This window comes from Rhinatrema bivittatum, chromosome 9, assembly GCF_901001135.1.
Source record: "Rhinatrema bivittatum chromosome 9, aRhiBiv1.1, whole genome shotgun sequence".
NCBI classification, from domain to species: domain Eukaryota; kingdom Metazoa; phylum Chordata; class Amphibia; order Gymnophiona; family Rhinatrematidae; genus Rhinatrema; species Rhinatrema bivittatum.
Genome location: NC_042623.1, coordinates 179,805,480 through 179,830,979, shown reverse-complemented (window position 1 = coordinate 179,830,979; position 25,500 = coordinate 179,805,480). Strand labels below are relative to the sequence as shown.

Here is a 25,500-nt window from a genome sequence, read left to right as displayed (position 1 = left end):
TGAATAGGGGATAACGTGGGCAGTTTTAACTTTTGGAAAAAGGAGTCACATGTTGCGGTAGAGGAGGGATGTGCTGGGTACAGACTTGTATAAAATTCAACGAAGATATCAGAGATTTCTGGAGTGGAATGAAAAGACTGTGACCATCTTTATTTTTAACCATAGAAGCTAAAAGCTTTCCAGCCTTATTGCAATACCTAAACATATGATTTAAAAAATGCACTAGGTTCCGAGTTTTCCTCTGAAAAAGAAGTTGATTAAGACAGGACCGTATTTCTTTCATTTGCATCAAAGCATCATTGCTATGGTGCTTAACATGAAATGGTCAATAGCATTCTGAGGCGTTCATTTAAACCTAAGATTTCCTTATCCCTCAGTTTATTCCGATGTACTGTATATGCAATTATAGCACCCCACATAACCATCTTCTCAGCTTCCCAATAAATATCTGTTGAAATGTCGGTTGTTTGATTAGCCATCGCATAGTCTCACCATTGCTGTTGCAAATACCCATGGAATCCTTTATCATGGTAGAAGGATGGGTGCAATCGCTGTTTGAAAGCTGAATTACAGGACATAGGAGGTTTTAGTAAAATTAACATAGGGGCGGGATAAGATAATACAATATTACCGATATGGGAAAAGGTAGCTAAAGAAACCAATATATAGTCAATTCTGGAGTAGATGTTCTGAGAATGAGAAAAGAATGAGAAATCACATTCCATAGGGTGAAGTAATCTCCATGCATCTACAAGCTGAAGTTCATTTAGGAGAAAGGAGATTCCCGCTCTCTGTTTACATTGTGCTAAACTATGCGCTGGTTTGGCATCACATTGTATATCAGCTACCAAGTTAAAATCTCCCCCCAGGGTATATTGATGGGAAAAAAATTGTTGTAGTTCTGTGACTATTTTAGTAAAATAGCTATGGCTTGTAAATATTAGGGGCATAGATATTACAAAAGACATATTTTTTTGACCAAAAGAAATCAACCTTCTGTGTCTACAATTTTTTTCTCAAATATAAAAGGTACGTTTTTATGTATCAGAACAGCTACCCCACTTTGCTTGCCAGAAAAGGATGGAAAACCCCCCCCCCCCCCCCACTGACCAATCCAGTCACGTTTGAGTTTTAAGTGTACTAAATCCTGTAGATGAGTTTCTTGTACAAAGACAATTTGAGCCTTTTCCCTACCATAGAAGGAAAGCAATTTCTGTCTCTTAATAGGAGAGTGAATGTCATTGACATTATGGGACAGAATTTTTAACTCGGACATGATCTATGAAAGAACATGACGTGCAGAATCTGAAATTCAAAAGATAAATTCTAAGCACCTCCCAGCCTAGGAAAATATAGAAAATGATTTAGTAATCCCCGCTCCGACACTCATATCATCCATACACACATATACACTCAACCACATGTCAAAAACATTCAGCCAGATCTCCTGTTCTTCTAAACTATGGGAGTATTCATAGCTAAATGCAACATAGAGGCATACAAACCATTTGAACACAGACAAAACATGCTTCAGGAAGCAGCATCACTACAAACATCTGCAATCTTCAAGTCTTCTTGTTTAGTAATGTTCTTCACCAGGATCCATATTGAAAAAAGCGGCCAATCATAAAAAGAGAAACAATCCAACAAAACTGTCCCATCCACTTTATAGGATCATCCAGATAATAAATCAGTATTTAGATAGTATAAACAGGATATATCTTTGCCTTACATGTAACAAAAAAAAAAATTCCAACAAAAACAGTCAACATTTATTTTAACAGCCATGCTGAAGTATTTTTAGGTTATTTATATAAATGGTAGAGGATGCCAAAATGAGCCATGAGATGTAGCACATCAAAAGAAAAAAACCCCAATAGATTATGTCACTGTAAAAAAACACAGTTCCAGTTAAGGAAAAAAAACATCAGGAAATAGCAAGATTCAGCTAGGTGTTGAATATAGTGCCGTTACAACTCACGGCATCCTTTATCTTAACCGGATCTCTTGTCCATCACCGAAAATAAATAAGGAACAATGCAGCTAATCAATAGGTAGTTGGATAGTTTAACCTACAAAGATGAGTAAATAAGAGTATTAAAGAAGAAAGTCAAAACAGTTATCGCAGCCAGGCAGGTGTGCATCGCATTACACCATCACCCATGATAAGATTTCAGAAACTCCTCAACCTGCGTCTTAGAGTGCAAGAAGCGAGTGAGTCCATCTTGAACTACCCAAAGCTGAGCGGGAAATAGTAGTGGAAACTTTACTCCTTTTTGAAACAAAGTGTTTCATAAGAGGAGCCATCGCCTTTATGCGGAGACACACGTAGAGTAATCGTGAAATAGTAATTTCTTGTTACCTTGATAATTGAGTGTCTTTTCTTTCTTATAGGCTACCATTAGTCTTTGGTTTATGGCAAGTACTGGCCTTGGCCTTGTAACATTGTCCCTTAGAGGCCCCAAATGATGCACTCTTTCAATAACCATTGATAGGCCCAGGGCTTCCGGCACTTCTGGAGGAAGTGCAGGAACTCACCGTCTTTGACCTTCTTAGGAAGTCCGATTATTTGCATATTTTTGCACTGCCCACGATTTTCTTGATCATCAATTTTTTTCTAGGAGCTCTTCATTTTGTTTTTTGAGCTCTATTATCTGTGTTGAGAATCCAGTTGTCATTTCTTGAGAAGTCACATGCTCATCAAGTTCTGTGAGCTGAGTGCTGTGTTTTTCAAGGCAATCTCCAAGCTCCTCCATTGCAGACTATAATTTATTCGATGAATCTGAAATCATAGCTGAAATTCTATTCGATATTTCTCTCACGAAATCATCTTTTAGCGTTTCCGGAGCAGGATTGGTTCCGCCACCATTTTCGGTGAGGTAGGACATATCTTTTCTCTCTACAATCTCTGTTTTAGTTGTCATCCCTATTCAAAAAAGACAGATCCTTTTTTCTCCAACTAATCTGTTGAATAAGAAGGTGTTTGGGAAAATGATCAGCCAGAAAACATGCCGATGTCGATGGATCCTGTCAGAGCCCGCCAATCTCACAACTTCTCAGGTGGCCATCTTGCTGGAAATCCACTGCTGCTTTGTCTCTTGGGGTGAGGAGAGATTGTCTCCCCACTCTCTCTTTTGCTCTGTCTCTTGTTGGAGTGAGGTGAGGCTGTCTTCCTGCTCTCACTGCTTCTCTTTCTCTTATCGGGGTGAGGTGAGATTGTCTCACCGCCCTCAATGTAGCTCTGTCTTGTGTCAGGGTGAGATGAGACTCTCTCCCTGCATTCAGCATTCCTTTGGTCGTCGTGTATGGTGAAGGGACGCTCTCCCTGATCTCACTGCTGTGTCTCTTCTTGCTTAGGTTGCTTTTCTGCGGAAACGGTTCCACAAGGACATTTTGCTAAATCCGGTTTTGATGCTGAACCTGTGTCCAGACTTGGACAAGGCTCCCACTGACCTGCGGTCTGTCACACGGGAGATCATCTTCATCATCGACAGAAGCAGCAGCATGAGCTTGGCCAACTTGGAGAAGATTAAAGTGAGTGTCCTTGATTTTGGGGAGGCTGGGGGCGGAGGGAGGTTAGAAAGGTGCAGGAGGGAGGTGAGTCTCGATTTGATGAATGCCATTTTTATTCAAGCAATAAGGGTTAACAAATGAGCTGAAGCTGAGACCTTTTTATTGTACGAATGCAATACATCTGTGTCTAGCTTTCCAGAGCTCAACTCCCTTCATCAGCTTAGTGCAGAGACAGGTGCAATTGTGCTACTTCTTCACCAACCTGATGAAGGCAGCTGAGCTTTAGAAAGCTCATCACAGTCCAATAAAAAGATCTAACCTGCAGCTTCTTGGTTGACCCTTAATTCCACGTATTCAAATGGACTAACATGGCAACCACAATAGTTATATTTAAGAATTCCTTGTCAAATACAGTAACTTCTTGACCTAAGGATCTAAGCTCTTTTTCTTCCCCCTCCCCCTGCCACTCTCTCTCTCTTCCCAATCTCTGTCTCTCACTCTCTCTCTCTCTCCATGTCAACTTCTCACGCCATCTGTCTTTCAATTTCTCTCCCTTCCTCTTTCCCCAGGAAGCTTTGCTGGTTACTGTAAAAAGTTTACCTTCAAGAACTTTGTTAAACCTTATTGAATTTGGCTCCAGTGTGAGAGCACTCTTCTCAACAAGCAAGCTCTGCACCAGAGTAAGTAATGTGGGACCCATGCACTGCACCAGCATCCGTAGTATAGGACCCATGCACTGCACCAGCATCCGTAGTGTAGGACCCATGCACTGCACCAGCATCCATAGTATAGGACCCTTGCACTGCACCAGCATACTTAGTATAGGACCCATGCACTGCACCAGTGTACGTAATATGTAGGATCTATTCACTGCACAAGCCTATGTAATGGGGAGCCTTGCACTGCATCAGCATATGTGGTATAGGGCCCATACACTGTTCCAATATATGTGGTTAGGGACCCATTCACTGCACCAGCATCCATAGTATAGGACCCATGCACTGCACCAGTGTACGTAGTGCAGGAGCAATGCGCTGCACCAGTGTAGGTAATATGTAGGATCTATTCACTGCACCAGCCTATGTAATGGGGACCCTTGCATTGCATCAGCATACATAGTATAGAACTCATGCACTGCACCAGCATATGTAGTGTGGGACCCATGTACTGCATCAGCATACATAGTGCAGGACCCATACACTGCACCAGTGTACATAGTGTGGGACCCATGCACTGCATCAGCATATATAGTGCGAGACCCATACACTGCACCGGTGTACATAGTGTGGGACTCATGCAGTGCACCAGCATATGTAGTGTGGGACTTATGCAGTGCACCAGCATACATAATGTGGGACCTAACATATGTAATGGGGGGCCCTATGCACTGCACTGAACCAGCGTTACATAGTGTGGGACACAAGTACGTGAGTTAAATCCACTTGCGTACTTTACATCTAGTCTTTCTTGTGTGGGTGGCCAAGACAAGGAAAATAGTGCACCAGCTTTTGAAATTGTCATGTTCAATCTGAGCGCTATTTTCCTCCCCTCAAACTAAAGATGCCCAAAGGAATGCCCCTGTTTAAGGTGGCTGTCAGTACGTGCACTGTGAACCCACGTACACTGCACTGAGGAGGGCAATTTTAAGATAGACAAGTTTACCAAGGTAAATGTGCATGTAGCCACATAAATGATGTTAAAAATTATGCTCCACATATAGAATGCACACATCGTATCAGTCTGGCTATTGAGTGACAGATGTATACACTGACATTCATGCACAGATTTGTAAGCGTATGAGTGCATAAATCAGTCTGTCTGTGTGTAGTTGGGAAGTGATGGGCTATGAGTGAAGATCCTGTGTGTAGAGAGGACATACTGGGCTGAGAGTACAGAGACCTGTAACCCATTTGTCTGTGTGTGCAGAAACCTGTAACTTGTCAGACTGTGGGAGGAAGATACTGGGCAGTGCACGCCCATCTAACCCCCTACATTACAGGTGTCTGTACTCACAGCCCAGTGTCTCCCTCCCACACACAGGTCTCTGTGTGCAGCCCAGGTTCTCCTCCCTACTCACAGACAGGTTACATGTCTCTGCACTCACAGCCAAGCGCCTCCCAGCTACACACAAATAGATTACAGATCTCGGCACTCACAGCCCAGTGTCTCCCACATACAGCAGACAAATGTGTTAAACCTCTCAGCGCATATAGCCCCAAATCTCCCTTCTATACACAGACAGGCAGGTTACAGGATCCTCATGCATAGCCCATCACTTCCCAGCTACACACAGACAGATGGGTTAAAGTGGGAGATGATGGGCTGTGTGTGCAGAGACCTGTAACCTGTTTTTCCTCTTCATTCCCCGGATCAGTCCAGACGAGTGGGTTTTTCATCCCAACCAGCAGATGGAGACAGAGAACCAAAGCTTCACTGTACCTTAGTACTTAAGCCAGTGTGCTACCTGCAGTTGCTCAGTGCATTATTCTCCTGCTCCAACAGATGGTTGTGGTATAAAACCCTATAGTGGTATTAGAGCCAAGTCGTTGGAAAGAGATTATAGCCAAATTGCTCCCACGGATGTTAGGCTCTGTTTAAGTGCCATTCACCTGGTAGGGGAGGGGTGGGGTCAATGACCCTTAGATTGGTAGTGCCCTGGCTTTCTGGATGGATTTGATGGCTAGTGTTCTGGCGCCCTCATACTCTGACCTTCTCCCTATCTCTTGGATCTCCTTGCATTGCATCAGGGAAGTTTTTATTTAAAGATTACAAGGGGTACTGTTCCTTAAAAAAAAAAAAAGGCATTTAGGAGATTGCCTTTTGCAAATCACAGTGCTGTTTTCCATGGACAAATGGGATATCAGTCTCAGATGTAGTGGTGGGATATGTCACCCGATGGCATTGAGTTGGGCCTGATCAATAGCTGAAATGTCTAGAAGTACCCCACACCTGCGCGCAGTAAGTTGACATCCAGTGGCGTTAGACGCTGCATGCTTCTCCCTCCTCAGTCTCATTCTTTCCACTTGCGCGAATAGTTAGGTCTGATCTTTTCCTGTGTTTCAGTCGTGACTGAAGCAAACTCTTGCATGGGGGGGGGGGGGGGAGGGGGTGGTGTTCTTTTTGCCTCTGTCCTCAATACAATAAGAAGACGTCGTCAAGGTATCTTCACAATGTCTGTCGTCTTTGTTTGGTGCCTCATCATGATTCTTCCGATTGTAAGGCATGCAGACCCAGAGCACGTTGCTACAGGGATTTGAAAGTCAAATATGAATTCTTGTGTGTGAAGTCCTCGAAGCAGAAGCTGGATCCTTCTCCTCCCCATCGGCATAAGTCACGCTGCTGTAGTAGCTGTGACTCCTGCAGTGATTCCAGGGAGCCTTCGGTCCTCTCTCCCATTGTCAACCTCACCCATAGTTCTTGCAAGTCTCATCATTCCCCATATAATCAACCTCTCACCACTGAGTGCAACTATGGCTTGTTTCTCGCCTTATGCACCGTGAGCATCCATCTCAGCCCGTGCTACCATGTCTTCCTCCAGGCACAGGAACAGTGTTACCAACAGTCCCTCAAGCTTAAATCATGGAGCTCATCTTCCCTCTGCGTCTGTGGTTGGTAATCGAGCTAAAGCCTCTGAGCTTCTTACAGTACCCAAGGGCATTGTGCATACTCAGGCACACAAACTCCAAGCAAGAAGGCACTCCCACCGTCCAAGACGCTGCAGTATTCAGTGCTGCCCAAGGCGCTGGATGCATTAGCACCGTCCAAAGTGTTTAAAGTTTCTGCATCATCTAAGGCACCGAAGGACAATGCACAGTCTCAAATGCCTTCAGGCTCTGTGCTGTCCAAAGCACTCAAGAACTCTGCATCTTCCAAGGCATTCACTGGATCCATGCCATCCAAGGTGCCAAAGGAGTCCACACCGTCTCTGGCACCGAAGCACAAAGTGCTGACCAAGGTGCAGAAGAAATTGGTGCAGGATGCACCTAGGGCATCTCACCCAGATCTAACTCATGCAACTCCTCCAGGATTCCGGCTTATGCTCCAAGAGGAGTCTGTTCTCAAGTTGGCACGCGATTGGTTTGTCCCATCAGACCATCTCTATGATTTGTCCTCTTCTCAGCATGAACCTGATGCGGAAAGGCATTTTCCCTGACTTGTCAGATCCTGTCAGTAAAGATCGTTGGCAGACCTTCTTCCAGAATTTTTTCCTGGATCCTCCATATCCTCCTTTTCCTGCTGCATCTCCTTTACCTAGCACACTGCCTCCATGCTTCTCTCCTGTGCCTACTTTGTCTCCTTCACTGGCTCTGCTACATTCTCTGAGGCTTTCAGACAAGGATAGGCCTCATCCATCTTCCTCTGCACCTCCACCTTAAGCATAGACCGAGATCCAGATCACTGGAGTCTGGACTCTTGTCTACTCTGCAGTTTGTTCTCCATCTTCATCCTCACCAGATATCTCCTCTCCAGCTTCTCTGGATCCTACTGGCGGTTTCACTCACCTGGACAATTCCTTGCCAAGCTAGCTGTGGTGAATGGGTTTGATCTCCTTGGGGAAGAGTTATGTCTAAAACGCACAAAGGCGTGTTCACTGTTTCAGTTCCTACAACTGCCTAAAGAAAACCAAGGTGGTTCCGATTTATGATGCTCTCTTTGATGCTCAAATGAAGAGTTGATCCATGCCTTTCATAGTGCCATCTGTTTTTAAGTTCGTGGACCTTAATTACAAGGTTCAGGCCTGCCCAGGTCATTCACATTTGTAAATTCCTCTCCATTCCAACATTGTGGAAACAGCGTTGCTTAAGGTGAAAATATCCCAGTTCTGGGTCTCTGCCACACTGGGGAAAGAGCCTCAATTTCTCAACTCAGAGGGCAGAAGGGTTTTCCAATCAGTGGCCCTAATTGCCCGTATCTCTTCTCACCATGTGCAGATGGCACAGTATCTCTATGGCCTCTTGCGCTAAATTCAGGATGTTGCCACATAGCTTCTAGAGCTGTCATGCATTCCTTGTCTCAGCCTTACCAGTCCCACCAACCAGGAGGCAGCCTTACTATTCCTTCTCCAGATGTCCATATTTCCAGCATCAGTATCACAGCTTTCAGCCTTTCTACTCACATTACTGGTCTCGCCTGTCTCAGCAATATTCTTCTCAGAATGCTCCTGCTCTTTCCCAAGGAGCTGCACTTCTTTGCCCGAGGAATCAGGGCTCTTGTTAGTGTCCTCAATCTGCCCTGTCTACTCTTTCATCCTTTTGACTGTCCTGCATTGCCTCCTAATCCCTACCTGGCCATGCTAGTAGGAGGCCTTCTGGTGCACGTTTCAGAGGCATGGCGCAATATCAGCTCATACCTTTGGGTTTTGAGTATTGTATCCAGAGGCTATTTCATTGATTTCTTCACTACACCTTCGCCCACTCCTCCATATCCTTTTTAAGTGCCCTCTGTCACAACTTTCCATTCTTCATCAGGAACTCCAGCATCTGCTCATGGATACGGTGGAATCTGTGCCACCCAGTCAACAGGGCATGGGTTTCTACACCTGTTTCTTTCTGGTTCCGAAAAAATGGAGGATCTCACTCTGGAACACAATGCCTTTGGAGGTCAGATTACAGAGAGACCCCAAAACATTCAAGAGAAGTCTAAAGACATGGCTTTTTAAACAAGCCTTCTATAAAAAGTCCGGAAAATAGAAAATACACTGGAATAAACAGAAGAGCACCGGCACACAGCACTATTCTCATAAATGTGCATTACAATATTTTAACAAATTGAATACACAATGAATGTAATAATATAATACAGTAAATGTGGATTTTTTGACCTGTAAAAGTACCTTCCAGGTACTCCTGGCCAGAACCTACATCACTAAACATTTGTTCGTATTTTTATGATTTTAATGTAACCGAAACTTAATGGCACCTGTTAGAATGTACTTACTCCAAACTTACTTATGTGCCTACATGTAAACCGTTGCGATGGTATATAACTTAGCGATGGTATAGAAAAGACTTTAAATAAATAAATAAATCTCCGCCCCATTCTGGATCAGAGAGTGCTTAACCATTTCATCCACTATGAGAAGTTCTGCATGACATCTCTGCATCCATTTTTTCTCTACTAAGGCCCAGGGATTGTTTCACTTCCCTCAACCTCAAGGATGCATACAATCACTGTTGCGTCAAAGGTGGACCCGTCGGCAGTTAGAGTGGGCTGAAGGTAGAGGTCACTGTAGCTTCACCTATACCAGCCCTCGTTCCCCGTGGGTTGAGCCGTTGGGTGCCGGGGCCAGCAGGACTTAGGTGGGCCTCGAGGTTGGTTTGAGAAGAAAGGTAGTTCAGCCCAAAGACAGCAGTCGATAGATGGTGTACTCCTACCCTGGACTGGGTTCAGTTCAGGAACTCAGACGCCAATGGAACGAAGAGTAACTGCAGGTGCTCAAGCAAAGAAAGGCCAGAGCCTTGTAAGTCCATGTCCAGGGAATAGGCTAGAGGAGGCAACACTGACAGGCTTGAATCAAGGCCGGCGGCAAGCGGAAGACGTGGCAAGCAATGTAGAATTTTGGACACAGAGAAGTCTGTATCGTAGTCAGTCAAGGCAATGGTCAGGGCACGGAGCAGGCAGATGTAGTCAGGTGTAGCAGAGGTCCGGGGCTGGAGATAGGCTGAAGAGCAGTCAGGCATAGCAGAGTCAAAATCCAGAGAGTCAGTCCAACACATAGACAGGGCAGGAACGAGAAAGGCAGGAACCGGGAACCACAGGAGTCAGGAATACGAAGTAGAGAGGATTCTCTATCAGCAATGAGTACTCAGAGTACGAGGAGACCTGTTGCAAAGGCAATGCTATGGAGCGAAGCCTGAGCTTATATACACGGAGGAGTCTGACGTCAACATCTGGGGCCATGGCCAGGTTCCCGCTGCGGGCCCTTTAAAAGAATTAGTGATGTGCGCGAGTGTGCCTAGGGAGGGGTGTGGCACTGATGGCAGCGCCTCTCCGTGATGCTGGCAACACTGGGGACCATGACTGAGCTGGAGGCACCAGAGGCGACCAGAGGTCTGAGCTGGTGGCCCACCGCCGCCAGTGAAAAGGAACCAGGAGCTGGAGTCCGTGGAAGAAGGTGAGAGGGTTGCGCTGCGGGTGGCACATGTAACAGTACTCCCCCCCCCTTACGCCCCCCCTCTTGGAGGTTGGGGTTTGCCCGGATGAGCACGATGGTAATCTAAAAGGAGAGTCTTGTCCGGGATGTGTTGAACTGGTTACCACAAATTCTCTTCGGGTCCGAATCCCTCCCAGGAAAGGAGGTATTCCCACCGGTGGCCCCTACGGCGGACGTCTAGGACTTCGTGGACCTTGTACTTCTTATCAGTTTCTGCCACCAAAGGAGGTGGCTCAGGGGCTTTCCGGGTGGGCCAAGATAAGATCACAGGTTTTAAGAGCGATACATGGAATGTGTTATGTATTAGAGATGTGAATCGGAACTGGAATCGGTTCGGATTCCGGTTCCGATTCACATGTGGTTTTTTTTTTGTCGGGCCCGATCAAGGTTTTGTTTATCGGCAGCGCCCGAACCGATAAACAAAAAACCCACCCCGACCCTTTAAAACTAATCCCTTTCCTTCCCCACCCTCCCGACCCCCCCCCCCCCAAAACATTTTACCTGGTGGTCCAGTGGGGGTCCCGGGAGCGATCTCCCGCTCCCGGGCCGTCGGCTGCCACTAATCAAAATGGCGCCGATGGCCCTTTGCCCTTACCATGTGACAGGGTATCCGTGCCATTGGCCGGCCCCTGTCACATGGAGGGAGCACTGGACCACCAGGTACCTGTAAAATGTTTTTTGGGGGGTCGCCACATACTACTTCAGAGGAGGCACGCCATGCACACGTTGGACTGTGTTCATGCTCTTAAGAATCTATCTTCAACAAACCCAGGCATCACGGTAGTGTTCTCAGATGTTTGTGACCTATGACCCTAACAGGCCTGGTTCTTCTGATCTCAAACAGACTCTGTCTCGCTGGCTTATTTCTTGCCTTCACTTCTGCTATTCTGCTTTCACTCACTCTTCTCCTGGTCTGAGGAGGAGGAAGTATGCCGCATCTAATGGCACTGGATGCACAGATACGGAAGTTTCAGCTATTGACCAGGCCCGACTCAATGTCTTCGGATGATGTATCCCACCAACGCATCTGTGACTGATTGTCCTGCTGGCTACAGGAAACTTTTGTTACAGGTGAGCAACTTCACTTTGTAGCTGGTGCAGGAGGGAGAAGGAGACATCTCAGGGAAGCAGCTGATGAGCACTTTTATTTGTTTTTGGCTCAGGACTGTGTCTTCCGCTTTTGAGAGGATCACGTGTGCCTTCATAATGGCGGCTCCCATGGAATGCGGCAAGAGCTGCAGAGTATGTGGTACATGCAAGGCCAAACTTAGATCTTTGGGGCTCAGCAGTTCCTGTATGGGCAGCAGGAAGGAAGCTCCTGGGGAGCAGGGTCTGCAACTGAAGGCAGAAATTCGGGAACAAGAGGCAGGCCCCGCAATCAGCAGAGGCAACTAGTGCTCCTGTGGCATGCAACACGGGAAGCACAGCCATTTTGTCTGCTTCTCCTGCGGTGCAGGGCATGTCAGGGGAAGGTGAAGCTTTGCCTTTATTGTTGTCCCTAGCGATAGAGGCCTTGGAAAGGGCCCAGGAGGGGTCTGAGGTTCTATGAGAGGGGAACCTGAAGGAGTGAAAGCCTTTTCAGCAGAGTTTGTTGATGCACAAGATATTTCTGGCTAGAAAAGAAGCCTCAAAGTAAGGGGGCTCCATGCCCCCCACCCCCACAAGGTATAGAAGGTGTACACCAGGGAAGGGGTGTGGGCCCACCCAGGTCCTCTAGAAGGAAATTACTTCCTGGACCTATCTTCAAGAAGTCACCATTAGAGTTAGGGAGAGGATGAGGATGAGAACCCTGTTCCAGGCATGAGGATTTGCCTGGAGAGCCGTGGGGGTGGGGAGGAGATGTTTCCATAGTGGAGGGAGACTCTTTTGCAAAGAGGAATTGTTTTCCATGATAACTCAGGTGCTGCAGGAGCTTGGTATAAAGCAGGTGGAAGTGGAATTGTAGCATGAAATGGAGAATCCCATCATGGAAAGTCTTAGGGGTCCCACTAAGGCTTTTCCTTTCCACAGGACAGTGGAAACTGGTATTTAGGAAATGGGATACCCTTAAGGTCGGAAGGGCCATGGCTAAGCTCTATCCATTGCCAAAGGGAGCCCTGGAGCTTTTATAGTTGCCCAAGATGGATGCTTTAGTGTTAGCAGTCACTAAGAAGACCATATCCCACTAGTGGGCTGTGCAGCCCTGAGGAATTCACAGGACTGCAATATGGAAATCATTCTTAAGAGACTGAGGTGCTGGTCTTTGGCATCAGGGCAGCAGTGTGCAGTGGTTTCATAGCTAGGGCCTATTTGCGCTAGAAGCAAAGGATTCCGGTACAGGACTCTGGGGACTGTTGTTCTGTTAAAGAAGCTGAGAGATTGGAGACCAGATTAGCTTATATAGTGGACACTCTGTATGATTCCTTCGCATGTCCTCCAGAAACATGATGTTGGTGGTGTCTACCAGGAGGCTCCTATGGGTACATAATTGAGAAGCTGATGTTTGGTCGAAGTTGCAGCTTGGTACACTCCCCTTTGTTGTTTGGGGAAGGTTTGGAGCAACTAGTGAAACACTTGGGGAGGAATCCAAAGGGCATAAATTGCCCGAGGATAAGCCTAAGGAAACATAATTTCTCGAATAGACAAAGGTACCAGGATGCCATATGATACAAACCAGGTAAGGGAGTCACGTCCCAGCAGCAAGGCTCCAATAGGACACAGTCCTTTTAGAGGTCCTGTAAGTTGACCAGAGAAAATTCTGGACCAAACCTTGGAGCCCCTAAGGCTTCACAATGAAATGCAGTTGATCCAATGCTCGATAGTCAGGGAAAATCTGGCTCACTTTTATAAGGAGTGGACCAAGATAATGTCGGACCAGTGAATCCTCTCCATCAGAAGAGATGGTTACACCTTAAGAGTATGCATGTCCGACACATGAGGCCTTTATGATTTTCCCTTGTACTGCAAGAAGCAAGATGGTCACAATTCGTTCCATTCTGGATCACTTGCTGACCTTGGGAGAAGTGATTCCAATTCCCCTAAGGGAGCGTGGGCAGGAATGGTATTCCATTTACTTTGTGGTTCTAAAAAAGGAGGGTACCTATTGACCCATCCTGGACCTCAAGAAGATGAATGCTTCCCTGTGGGTGCCCTGGTTTCAAATGGAAACTTTGCAGTCAATCATTGCAGCAGTCAGAAAGGGGGAGTTCTTGGCTTCCCTCAATCTCACTGAGGCGTATCTTCATATTCCTATTCGGGAGAAGCACCAGAAGTTTCTAAGGTGTGTGGCTCTAGTGGAGCAGCTTCAGTTCAGAGCCCTTCCCTTTGGTCTCGCAACGACTCCTTGCATGTTCACCAAGGTCATGGTTGTCATGGCGGTGACCCTCCGCAGGGAGGACATTTTGATCCACCAGTATCAGGCAAAGTTAAAGGACATGTCCCAGCAGTCAGTCCAGAGGATATTACAGTGTCTGCAGTCTGTAGCTTGGGTGGCGAATTTTGCAAAGAACCAGTTGATTCCATGTGAAATGCTAGAATACTTGGGGGCCCTTTTCGAGACTGGGATAGGCAAGATATTCCTGACCTCTGACAGGATTTGGAAATTGCAGGAGCAATTAGGAGAATGCTTCATCTTCAATCCATAGTATTGGCACTAGATCTGGTTCCCTGGGCCTTTGCACGTATGTGCCTGCTTCAGAAGGTGCTTCTGTCAAACTGGAGTCCTCAATCAGAGTATTATGGACGTCGCCTGCCTCTGCTTGGTGATGCCAGGTCGAGTCTGTCCTGGTGGCTGGCACGGGCCAGTTTAGAAAAAAGAATAGGATTGGAGAACCCGGATTGGGTGATGGTGACCAAGGATGCCAATCTAGGCCATTTGCCATAATCAGTCTGAGCAGGAGCATCCTGGTCTATCAACTGGCTCAAGACCAGGGCGATTTGGTTGCTTTTGATAGTGTTTTGCCCATTAGACCTAGAATGGGCAGCAAGAGCACTGTCTGACAATGCAACAGCGGTAGTTTATATCAGTCACCAAGGAGACATCAAGAGTCAGATAGTATCTCTAGAGACCCAGGAGTTGTTTTGCTGGATGGAGAGGAATCTATTGTTTCTATCAGCGTTGTATGTAGCTGGAATGGAGAACGTTCAGGCTGATTTTCTCAGTAGGCACACGCTAGATCCCGGAGAGTGGGAATTTCAAGTGAGGTAATGTTCCTTATTTGTTCAAGATGGTGTGTTCCCCAGAAGACTCTAATGGCAACCAGGGCAAACAGGCTCAAAGATTCTGCAGTCGCAGACAAGAGTTAGAGGCAAATGTTTTCGATGCTCTCTCCTGACTGTGGCCAAGTGGGATTCTGCTACATGTGTTTCCACTTTGGCCACTGATTGGCAGGGTTTTGCGAAGGATAAAGACTCATTGAAGGCAGGTGATTCTGGTGCCTCTGGAATGGCCATGGAAACCATGGTTTGCAAACCTGGTAAATCTGGTGCTAGACTGATCATTGAGCTTGCACATCTCCCCAGCTTGCTCTTGTTCATATCTGTTTCTTGTATTGGTTTTAAACCTGTTGTTTTTATGCATGAGGAATGTATTAGGGTGCAGTTTTGGATTTCAGGAGGGAGAGGGTGTGTGTGTGTGTGTGTGTGTGCAAGGGTGGGCTGCGAAGGGCAGAATATTAGATGGATTGTACCTACCTCTCAGGCCATAGGCCCTGCCTGAAGGTCACTAGGCCTCTAAGAAGGGTACTTTTCCCTAGATGGTCAATGGAAGAGGTGGGTATGACCAGGATAGGGCTGCTGCCTATTTAGCTAGTTCAAGGGTTGCTGTTTAGTGGGGGGAGGGGGGGGGGACTGGGAGCTTTTTCTGGTTGTCAATAAAAGAAAAATGGGAAAGAGCGTGCATTATATTCTCTATCAACTTTGAGACCCTTTTGGTGGTGGTGGTGGTGGTGGGGGGGGGGGGGGGGGGGGACGGGACATTTTTCACGCTGTATGGGATAATATCTATGCTCTGCAAGGGCAGAGTTCTCAGTCGAATTTGTAAGATACCCTTCCTTGGCAATTATGACTGTGTGTTCGAATAATGGCTCACTATCTTAATATCATCATTAAATGTGCTTGGCATTGCCTTGCCAGAGAAGAGGAAATGTATTTTGCAATATGCCAAAAAACGTAAGGCCCTAATACTATTGTTACAGGAGACCCATCTCACTAAATCTGAACATGAGAAGCTGAAATATGCTGGCTGAGGCAGATTTATCAGGCATCTACTACTCACATACTCAAGGAGTCTGTGTACGGATTGATAAACAGCTTCCATTAGTGGTCAATCAAGCGATTACTGATCCAGAGGGGACATTTGTTATCTTGTGATGTTCACTGAATACTTACTTCTTTACTGTGGTTAATTTATATGGCCTGAAAACTAATCAGCAAGAATTCTTCTACACACTGGCCTGGATTGGCCACTGTTGGAAACAGGATGCTGGGCTTGATGGACCCTTGGTCTGACCAAGTATGGCATTTTCTTATGTTCTTATGTTCTTAAATAAATTAACTGCCCTAGACACTACTGCCTTAATTATTGGGGGAGACGGAATCTATGCCCGGATCCGAGGCTAGACCGGTCATCAGCTAAAGAGGTAGCTGCAGTTTCTGTAAATGGCTAAAGGACTTGGTTAATTCTCTTAGCCTCAAGTCTGGAGGGAACATAACCCTCAGGGTAGGGGCTATATGCACCATTTGCATAGATACATGACCTATAGTAGGATAGATTATTTTTTATGTTCCGCTGGAATTTATCATTAATCAGTTGGGTGGATGTACTGTCATGTCATTTTTCAGACCATCACCCTAGTTGGATATTCCCTTGATTTCGATGTTATGAGACTTCGGGCTCATAACTGGGGACTAAATACCTAACTTTTAGGGGATGTGCAGTTCAGAGAAATGGTGGGAAAGGCAATTTTGGAGTATTTCATGATCCAGAATCAGATTATAACCCCACATTATGATGGGAATCTCTGAAAGCATACTTGAAGGGGTGCATAATTGCCTACGCAAGTCACAAGCACAAGCTGTATAGATCACAACATATCATAGCTTCTATTAGGACTAGAGATGGGGTAATGATGCATAAGCTGCGGAGAGAGAGTCAACTTTTGTCCCAACATTTCACCTCCTTATACACAATGCCGGAAGGGGAGGATTTAACTGCAATATGCTCCTTCTTAACTTCACTTTGTATGCCAGGAGTTCCCATAGGAAGTGTTGAGAGTTTGTCCGCATCTATTGGGCTGTCTGAAATCCAGAAGGCAGTGTCAGCTATTCCTAGGGGCAACTGCCTGGACCCAGATGGCTACCATGCTGAACTTTGTAAAACCTTCCTGGGCAAGGTGGCCCCCTTTTTGACAGCTTTATTTCACACTGCTGGGGAAAAGGAGTTTAGTCATAGGAGTCTGGCTAAAGCTGTTATCTCACTTAAATATAAGAAGGGTAAGGACAGCTCAGATTGTAGTTCATATCATTTCATATCCTTGATTAATGTGGACTGAAATTAGTAGTGTGGCTGACCCTTTGGTTCATCACTAGATGGCTCTAGGTCCCTTACCATCAGCACTAGTAACAGCATTGGGATTTTGCATTTTCTTTAAGTCTTTCCATTGAGCTGACTGTTATTGGCTATCCCAGGGCATAAGGTGGAGCTAGAGGTAGAGAGAATGTGGTCATTTCAAGTTAGGTTTTAAGGAGTTAGGAGCTATTTTACTTTCTTCAACGCTAAACTGGACCCACTAAACCAGCCTGGTTTTTTTTGTTGCGTTTAGAGAAGAATCCAGATCAGTGCACTCCCTGTCTGAGAGGGTCTGCCTCCCTTTTGAAGAGAGAGAGGTTTTTGTAATTCAGATTTTTGATAAGTTTTCTTGTTCTGGGGAACACCCTGTGCTTTGGAGAAGGGCAACCCCCCCTAATCCTGAGAGCAGGGGCTTGGAGACCTGTGAGCAGCCCCTCTACTCCCTAGAGGAAGCAAGACCAGTGCCAGCACCACCCAGCGTGAGATATTTTGGATAGAGCCATTTTTCCCCTTTTTGTTCGCGTGGAGGTTTTTCCCACCCCTCTGGTGAAGGAGATAGAGAGCTGTGAACAGTACTGGAACACCAGGCTTCTCTCCCAGAGAGGGTCACCAAGCGAAGAAGAAGGAAGTGAGGTTGTGACATCAAGATCTGGAGATTCCCAACTGGATCTCCACCCCAAAGGGATCAGGACACAGGCTGAGGACATAAGACTGGACTGAGGTAGGAACTTTTTCATGGTATGGAGCTTCCCCCGTAGGATTCCCCAATCTACTGGGCTGTTTGCACAGATGAAACAGTGGCAAGCTCTCTCCCAGGAGCCAGAGAGATGGATACAAGCTCCCCAGCAGAGAGAGAATGTAAATAGTTCAAATGCACAATTTCAATTGTGGAATGTTTGTGTGACAGTGATGGAACATTTGGAAATAATTAGTGCATTTAAGTTGAACACCCAGTCTGAGTCCGGCCTGAAGAAACTACATCAGCAGAGAGCAGGAGAGATACTCCATCACCTGGGTCACAAAGCATTTCCGCTCACCCCCTGGGAGGGCAAGAAGAAGGGGAAGGATGGCAAGAGCAGCCTCAACTAATAAATACTTTTATGGCCATAGAGGAAACAGTAACCCCCTCCCCCCCCCACCCCCGACACTGACAAAAAGTTTGCGGTTCCAATTGGAACTAATGCCCTCATTGGTCAAAAAAGATCAGATGGGATTTATAAAAAGGAGCCTGCACACTGCACATACTCGTAACTTGCTTAATCTACTATTATTATTATTATTATTATGTGTGAAGTGCACCCCAGGGTGGGTTATCTCATTAGACGCAGATAAGACTTTTCATAGAGTCTATTGGCCTATTCTGTTTGCAAGCCTGGAGTGATATGGACGCCCTGAAAGATTTCTAGCTTGGGTTCAGGTATTGTATGCTAGGCCATAGGCACATTTGCCAATAAATGGATCTTTATCCCCTTTTATCGATAGTGGGACACAACAGGGATGTCTGTTGTCCTCTCTGCTTTTTGATCTTGTTATAGAGCCCCTAGCAGAAGCTATTAAGTCCTCTGAAGACGTCAAGGGTTTCCAAGTGGGTGGAATAAAACACAAGATCTCCCTATATATGCCAGTGATGTTCTTTTGTATCTCACAGACACTTTAAGAACATAAGAAATTGCCATACTGGGTCAGACCAAGGGTCCATCAAGCCCAGCATCCTGTCTCCAACAGAGGCCAATCCAGGCCATAAGAACCTGGCAAGTACCCAAAAACTAAGTCTACCCCATGCTACTGTTGCTAGTAATAGCAGTGGCTATTCCCTAAGTAAACTTGATTAATAGCAGGAAATGGACTTCTCCTCCAAGAACTTATCCAAACCTTTTTTAAACCCAGCTACACTAACTGCACTAACCACATCCTCTGGCAACAAATTCCAGAGTTTAATTGTGCAATGAGTGAAAAAGAACTTTCTCCGATTAGTTTTAAATGTGCCACATGCTAACTTCATGGAGTGCCCCCTAGTCTTTCTATTATCCAAAAGAGTAAACAACCGATTCACATTTACCCGTTCTAGACCTCTCATGATTTTAAACACCTCTATCATATCCCCCTCAGCCGTCTCTTCTCCAAGCTGAAAATTCCTAACCTCCTTAGTCTTTCCTCATAGGGGAGCTGTTCCATCCCCTTTATCATTTTGGTCGCCCTTCTCTGTACCTTCTGTTAAGTCTTGCCCAGCCTTAATGAATATTCTTAAAAAATTTGGGAGCCTGTCAGGATACATGGTTAACTATTGTAAAGCTAAAATTCTATTAGTGAATACTATTAGAAGACTGCACTCCTCCTTCAGGATTGTTAGTGACGGGTTTATAGATCGAGGAATCCAGATTGTGCCCAGGTATAAAGACCTAGTCAAAGCCAACTACAGTCGGGTGATAGTCAAGGTTAAGAATGATTTGGCAGCTTGGGAAGACTTGAACATTTCTTGGGTGGGTAGGATTAGCCTACTTAAGATGAATATTCTCCCCCGTTTGCTACACTTATTCCAGCACCTGCTCTCTAACATCCCAGCTTCATTTTTTGTACTGAATTGCACCGATCTATGGTTAGATTTATAAGGCAGCATAAACAGGCAAGAATTAAACTAAGTACGTTATGGAGGCCCAAGGGTCAATGTGGGATGGCGCTCTTAAACCTGCATCTCTACTATGAGGCCTCTAGAATAGTATGCCTTAAAGCTTGGTTTCACCCTAAGGCTGATGCCTGTTGGATTTCTATCGAAAGAGAGGCCGCTGGGCCACTGGGGTTGCGATCTATTTTATTTTTGCCTCCAACCTCTCCAGGGGTCCAGCAGGCTGTCCATGACAGTCTTTTCCTAGCACATACTTTGGGGGTGTGGAGGGCAGTTTCCCAGTTTTTGAACTTAATTGAGGATCAGTTATTACCACTTGCCCCATATATCATAATTTGAAGATATCTGGGTTCACTTTTGCTAATGGATATAGGGACTGAGCCGGGAAGGGATTGGTATTAATTACTCAAATATGGGTTGAGGTCGGGCTTCAAACTTCTGATGACCTAAAAGAGCAATTTGATTTGGGAGATGGCTCACTGGCGCACTATATCTTCAAATGTGTAGCGGTCTGCAGGATTTGATGCCCCTCTCTAGCTCCCTTTGGACGTTATCTGGTATGGAGTTATTTCAGGTGGCTCTAGACTGTAATAAATGGGGTATCTATTATATACCGGGGGATACGAGGAACAAAATTTGAGTCAGAAACAGAACCACAACTAATTGTAAAGTAGAGCTAACGGCCAAAGACTGGAAGAAGATCTGGGAGACTGTGCATAAAATCTCTGTGTTGCTGCTTTTCTGTACTTCCTCCGACTTAATATCATGGCGATAATAAATCAGAGGAACCAAAAGGTTAAAAAAAAAAATTATTAAAAAAAATGGACTAGCAGGTCAGGTTAGGAAAACGGACGCTCATAAAATTGAGCGTCCATTTTCCAAACCCGCTGACAGCCACCTCTCCTGGGCTTCCGCTGCTAAGGAGGCGCCTGGGGCGCGCGCTATTGTCCCTAGCACCTCCTTTTTAGCGCGACCCCTCATTTAAATATGGTATCGTGTGCCCGGGAGAGGTGGCTGAGTGCACGTTTTCCCCGTGGGTTTACACTATCGGCCTGCTAGGGAGTATAATTAGGGGGAGGATCCATTTGTTGCAGCTGAATGGATATCCCCTGCAGGAGGTGTAAGGGCAGTTTCAGAGGAAGGTTGGAGATTTTTTTGAGTTACAGTATGGCCTCCCTGGGGCCTTGGAATCCATGCGAGATGCCTTAGAGTAGGTCAGGGCTCCACTGCTGTTCTCTCCTTCAGAGGTGTAGAGTGTTTGTCCAGGGACTAATTTGGCTTTTTGGACTTTTGCTTGGTAGGAAGCTTGTTGAACACCTGGACCTTTCCAGGACTCAGGGAGTAGAGCACCCTGTGTTCAAGACGCCCAGGGATAGGGAAGACCTGTCCCCTGCAGTGGTGGTGACCCATTGCAAGAGATCTCTGGTGGTGTTTACTTTTGGGGAACAGAAGACGTTAATTTTGAAGACCTGGGAGAAAGCGTTTTCTGCCCCTCTGTAAGATCTGCAGTTCCATCCTGGATCCCTCCCATCAGGGATCCCCATTAAGACCAAGGACATCTAACTGTGAGTAAGAACTCATCTACAATGGGAGGCCACCCATACTGAGTCTTCAGAGGCCCTGCAGAGAGGGAGAATGTGCTCTCTGTGTAGAAATAGGTTTTTGGCTATCTTGGAAGGGGTTTCCCATCCACTAAAGCATTGCCCTGCCCACTGGGAACGACATCTCACCTAATCCAGGCGGGTGGAAAGCCCTTGCACAGATAGAGGATAATAAAAGTTGTAACTAAAGAGGAAAAGAACGGTGGTGCTGGAAATTCAGATTGATTGTGCCATTGCTGTCTGCAGTAATATTCTTATTTTGGACACTAATCCAGTGGTCCCTGTGTTGTCTTTGGGCACACAGTGGATAAAAATTCACCTCACCCAGAGGGAAGTCAGTCACCCCGCCCTGGGACTTGGAAGGACCCCTTTCTGCCCCCCGGAAAAGATTCACACCTTGGGAGTAAAGGGAAGCAGAAGAGCTGGTCAAGGTCCCTGCCCAGAAAGGATTATAAATAATTTTATGGCCCCACCCATGCCAAGCATGTACACCACGGTGAGGTTACATTCATATTTCTGTAGGAGCAGACCCCACTGTTCAGGGTGTGTGGGGAAAGGGCTACGTATCTACCTATCTCCATATGAGGTTAGGATGCCCTGGGGTTAAACACTTCTGTCAAATAGTTACGCAAGAAATATCTGACGTCCTCGGAGCTCTGGGGTTACAGGGGTTGGATGAAGAGTGGTCACTAAATATCGAACATTGGTTTCACATTTGCTCCTACTTGACCGTTTTGCAATTGCTACAAGGTGAGAAAACAATCCCAGCCCAGATTATTAGCGGACACAGATCACGTACATTGCAGATATTGAAAAAATGCACTTTGCTCTGTCTGGGCAAAGAGCCAAATACGTTCAATATGGAAAGATTTTTGGAGACATTACAAAGCAGATGGGAGTATGTAATGAGTGTTTCTTTTGTGGATGTGGATCCTTGGACCGAGGTGGAGTTGGTGCAACCTGCAGGGTGGAGCCCTGAAGGTCCCCACCGTCAGCTGGCGGAATCGGATGAGACAGAGGCCCAGCTGGAGCTTCGCCTATACCAGCCCTTGTTCCCAGGTCTTAAGTGGGGGCCTCTGCTGAAGGTCAGAAGATGTGTTGAAGAGACTGGGACGAGCAAACAAAGTCAGTCAGGCTCAGGTCACTGGCAGGCGATGTACGGAGATGCCCAGGAGGCAAGCAGGGGTCAGAGGTAGCCGGCAGGAAAGTCTGAGTAGCAGGCAGCAGGCAAGGCAGGTCCAGGGAGCAAGCCAAGGTCAATACCAAGTATCTGTCCAAGGGAAGGTGGGACAGAAAGGCAAGGTGGGAAGATGAGCAACACAGGAGGCAAGGAACAATGAAGAACTGAGGTAGAGAAGACTGAACATGGGAACCGACGGATGAGATGAGGACCACAAGAATTGAAGAACCAAGGTGCTGGAAGCGAAGACAGGCACGCAGGCAGGAAACGCTGAGGCAACTCGCACTGCAAGGACTGTAGGAGAACTGTTGCCGAGGCGAGGAAATCTAAGTCTGGAGGCTTTTTATAGGCCTTGCTGGATGATGTCATCGGCCTGCACTGCAAGGCTTTCCCACTGTGGGGCCTTTAAATTCATGCGCATCAGCTGTATGTGCACCTAAGGGGAAACGCGTTGGCAGGCCGACACTGGCGTCTCGCTGCGAGGAGAAGCAGGAGTTGGAGTGGCAGGGGGTGGCGTCCCACAATGAGCGCGTCCTTCCCTGACCAGGCCCAGACTGAGAGGTGTGTGTGTGTGTGTGTGTGATATTGGGTAAGATGTCAGAGAGGAAATGCAAGGGAGGAGCAGAAGCAGAACATGATAGAAACATGCTCCCTCCTCCCCTCCCCCCCCCCCCCACCCCCACCCATTGTATTAAAATCCTCCCTCCCTTGATCTTGGAACCTCCCGTCCTACCTCTCTCTTATCCCCAAATCCTGGAACCCACTCTTCAGGCTTTCCTACCCCCTCCTTCCCTTCCTCAATCCCAAGAACCTTTCCTTCTCCCTCATCTTCCACATCTCAGATTCCTGATCTTCCTCATCCTCCCCTTTCCTTCTCACAATCCTCCCTTTTTCTCTTCACCCCATTCCTGTTCCTCCTCCCTTACTCTCTCCATTCCCGAGGTCTCCTCCCTGTACTGATACTTGAGATCCCTTTTCTTTACCCAATAAAAATAAAATAAACTATCCTAATCATTATATTGTAAAACTATTTTTATAATGTCATATGTTTGCCGATTTACTTCTACCCCTACGCTGCGACAGGAAGCAGATTCATGTACCTTAGACCTTCAGCTTCCTGTTGTCTAACCTCGGGGGGGGGGGGGGGGGTGCCAGCACCAGCACCAGCACCAACCTCAACACCAACAGTGTCTAGATGTGCCAAATACCTAAATCAGTCATTGGCTGTGAGTGCAGAGAAGTGTAACCTGTTTGTCTGTGCCTTGGCAGGAGACATTGGGCCTGCTTCTGGAGCATATTCAGAAGCTGAGGGCTGATATGGGAGATGCTAACGTTCTGGCAGCTCTAACATGGAGCCTGGGGCAGCCTGTCCATCGGGGTTACCCACGTCAACTCTTCCTTCTGACCGCTGCCACTGTGAATAACACTGGGAAAGTGATTGAACTGGTGAGACAGCATGCGAGCACCAATAGGTAAGAAGATGGGCCAGGTCTCCGTTACATTTCAGTCACAGACCTTCTTACATTTTGTGTAATGACAATGCTGCTGGACTCCCATCAGGGGATGCACACAGGGGAGGGGATTGGTGTTTAAGAGGTCTCCTCATTACACTTTGAAAGCTTGCACCGAACAAACATAAGCTTCACATCTAAACCGAAGTAAACTGGCTTCTTACGCTGGTAAATGTTTGGGTGAAGCAAAATTGAGGGTGTGTAAAGGTAGGCATGACAGCATGATAATGTAAGGGATGCACAAACGTAATCTCTGCCTCTGGAGAGAACGCACGTAAACTCCACTTTCTCACAGGTGGATACCTCCTCCTCACTTGGGTTTCTGCTTTTACCCAACAAGTGACTAAGAAGACAATAACGAGACAGGACACAATGGTGCAAACACTGCTGTGGCCTTCCTCTTGGCAGGTTTGGGGAGCCCTTCCCTAACAGTAATGGCTCTCAGATTTCAGATTTTTAATATTCAACCTCAGAGGAGACTTTAATCTTCATATTAACGAAGTTGTGTCAGTTTTAGATAACGAATTTCTATCCACATTGTCATTGCAAGTTTTTATGTAATTATTTCCGGGATCAACATTTGTTAAAGGCCCTACATCAGATTTAATATTCTGACATGAATAGGCTTTAACATACTGGAATATCAATTATATTGTATTGGAGATCAGAAAGTAGCCTTACCTGACCATAATTTTGTTTATTTTATAATCAGTGGTATTAAAATATTCCAAGTAGACCTTATATCAAAACCATGTCATTTTTGTTCTAAAAAAAGATTGAATCCCAAAAAAGGTTGTACAAGTCTTTCATCAATTGATTTTATAGGAAGAGCTTTCTGCTATTAAGTTAATTGATAATTGATATTCTGCATTGTTAATGATTTTGTATGTTTAAACTAGATGGTCTTTTATGTATTGAATGTACACCTCTTTGATTGGCTTGCACTTGTAAAAGCAGTAGCAACTTACCTGGCTCAAAAAACACAGAGCTAATAAATTCACAGTTTATTAGTGAAAAGGGATTTTCACAGTAACACTTATTGATATTCTTAAATCAACTTGTCTAGAGTGTTGAACATTGTAACATTTGCAGTTAGATCTGAGGGCCCTGGTAATCTCCCAGCCAGTGCTGCTATTGCTGATCCAAGAGACAAATACTGATCACATTATATGTCCTGGCACCACCCAGCTGTAAATTCCCCAGTTGAAAGGATCTACCTCATTCTCAGCACATTTTTCTCCAAGGATAAGCAGGATGGCAGTTCTCATACGAGGGTAACATCATCCAGTGGAGTCTGGCAGGGAAAACTTATGTTAAAGTTTCTAGAACTTTGAATGAGCCTCTCTGAGCATGCATTATACCACATGGCCAA

General features: G+C 46.0%; 1 protein-coding gene across 1 annotated transcript in view; it reads left to right on the top strand.

The window, feature by feature from the left end:
* VWA5B2 (von Willebrand factor A domain containing 5B2) overlaps nucleotides 1-25,500 on the top strand; it is a 453,973-nt gene that overhangs the window by 335,616 nt on the left and 92,857 nt on the right. The window contains exons 45-47 of the mRNA XM_029617330.1: nucleotides 3,358-3,534; nucleotides 4,083-4,193; nucleotides 23,887-24,089. Of these exons, the coding sequence (XP_029473190.1) occupies nucleotides 3,358-3,534; nucleotides 4,083-4,193; nucleotides 23,887-24,089 (491 nt within the window). The remainder of the gene's footprint in view (nucleotides 1-3,357; nucleotides 3,535-4,082; nucleotides 4,194-23,886; nucleotides 24,090-25,500) is intronic.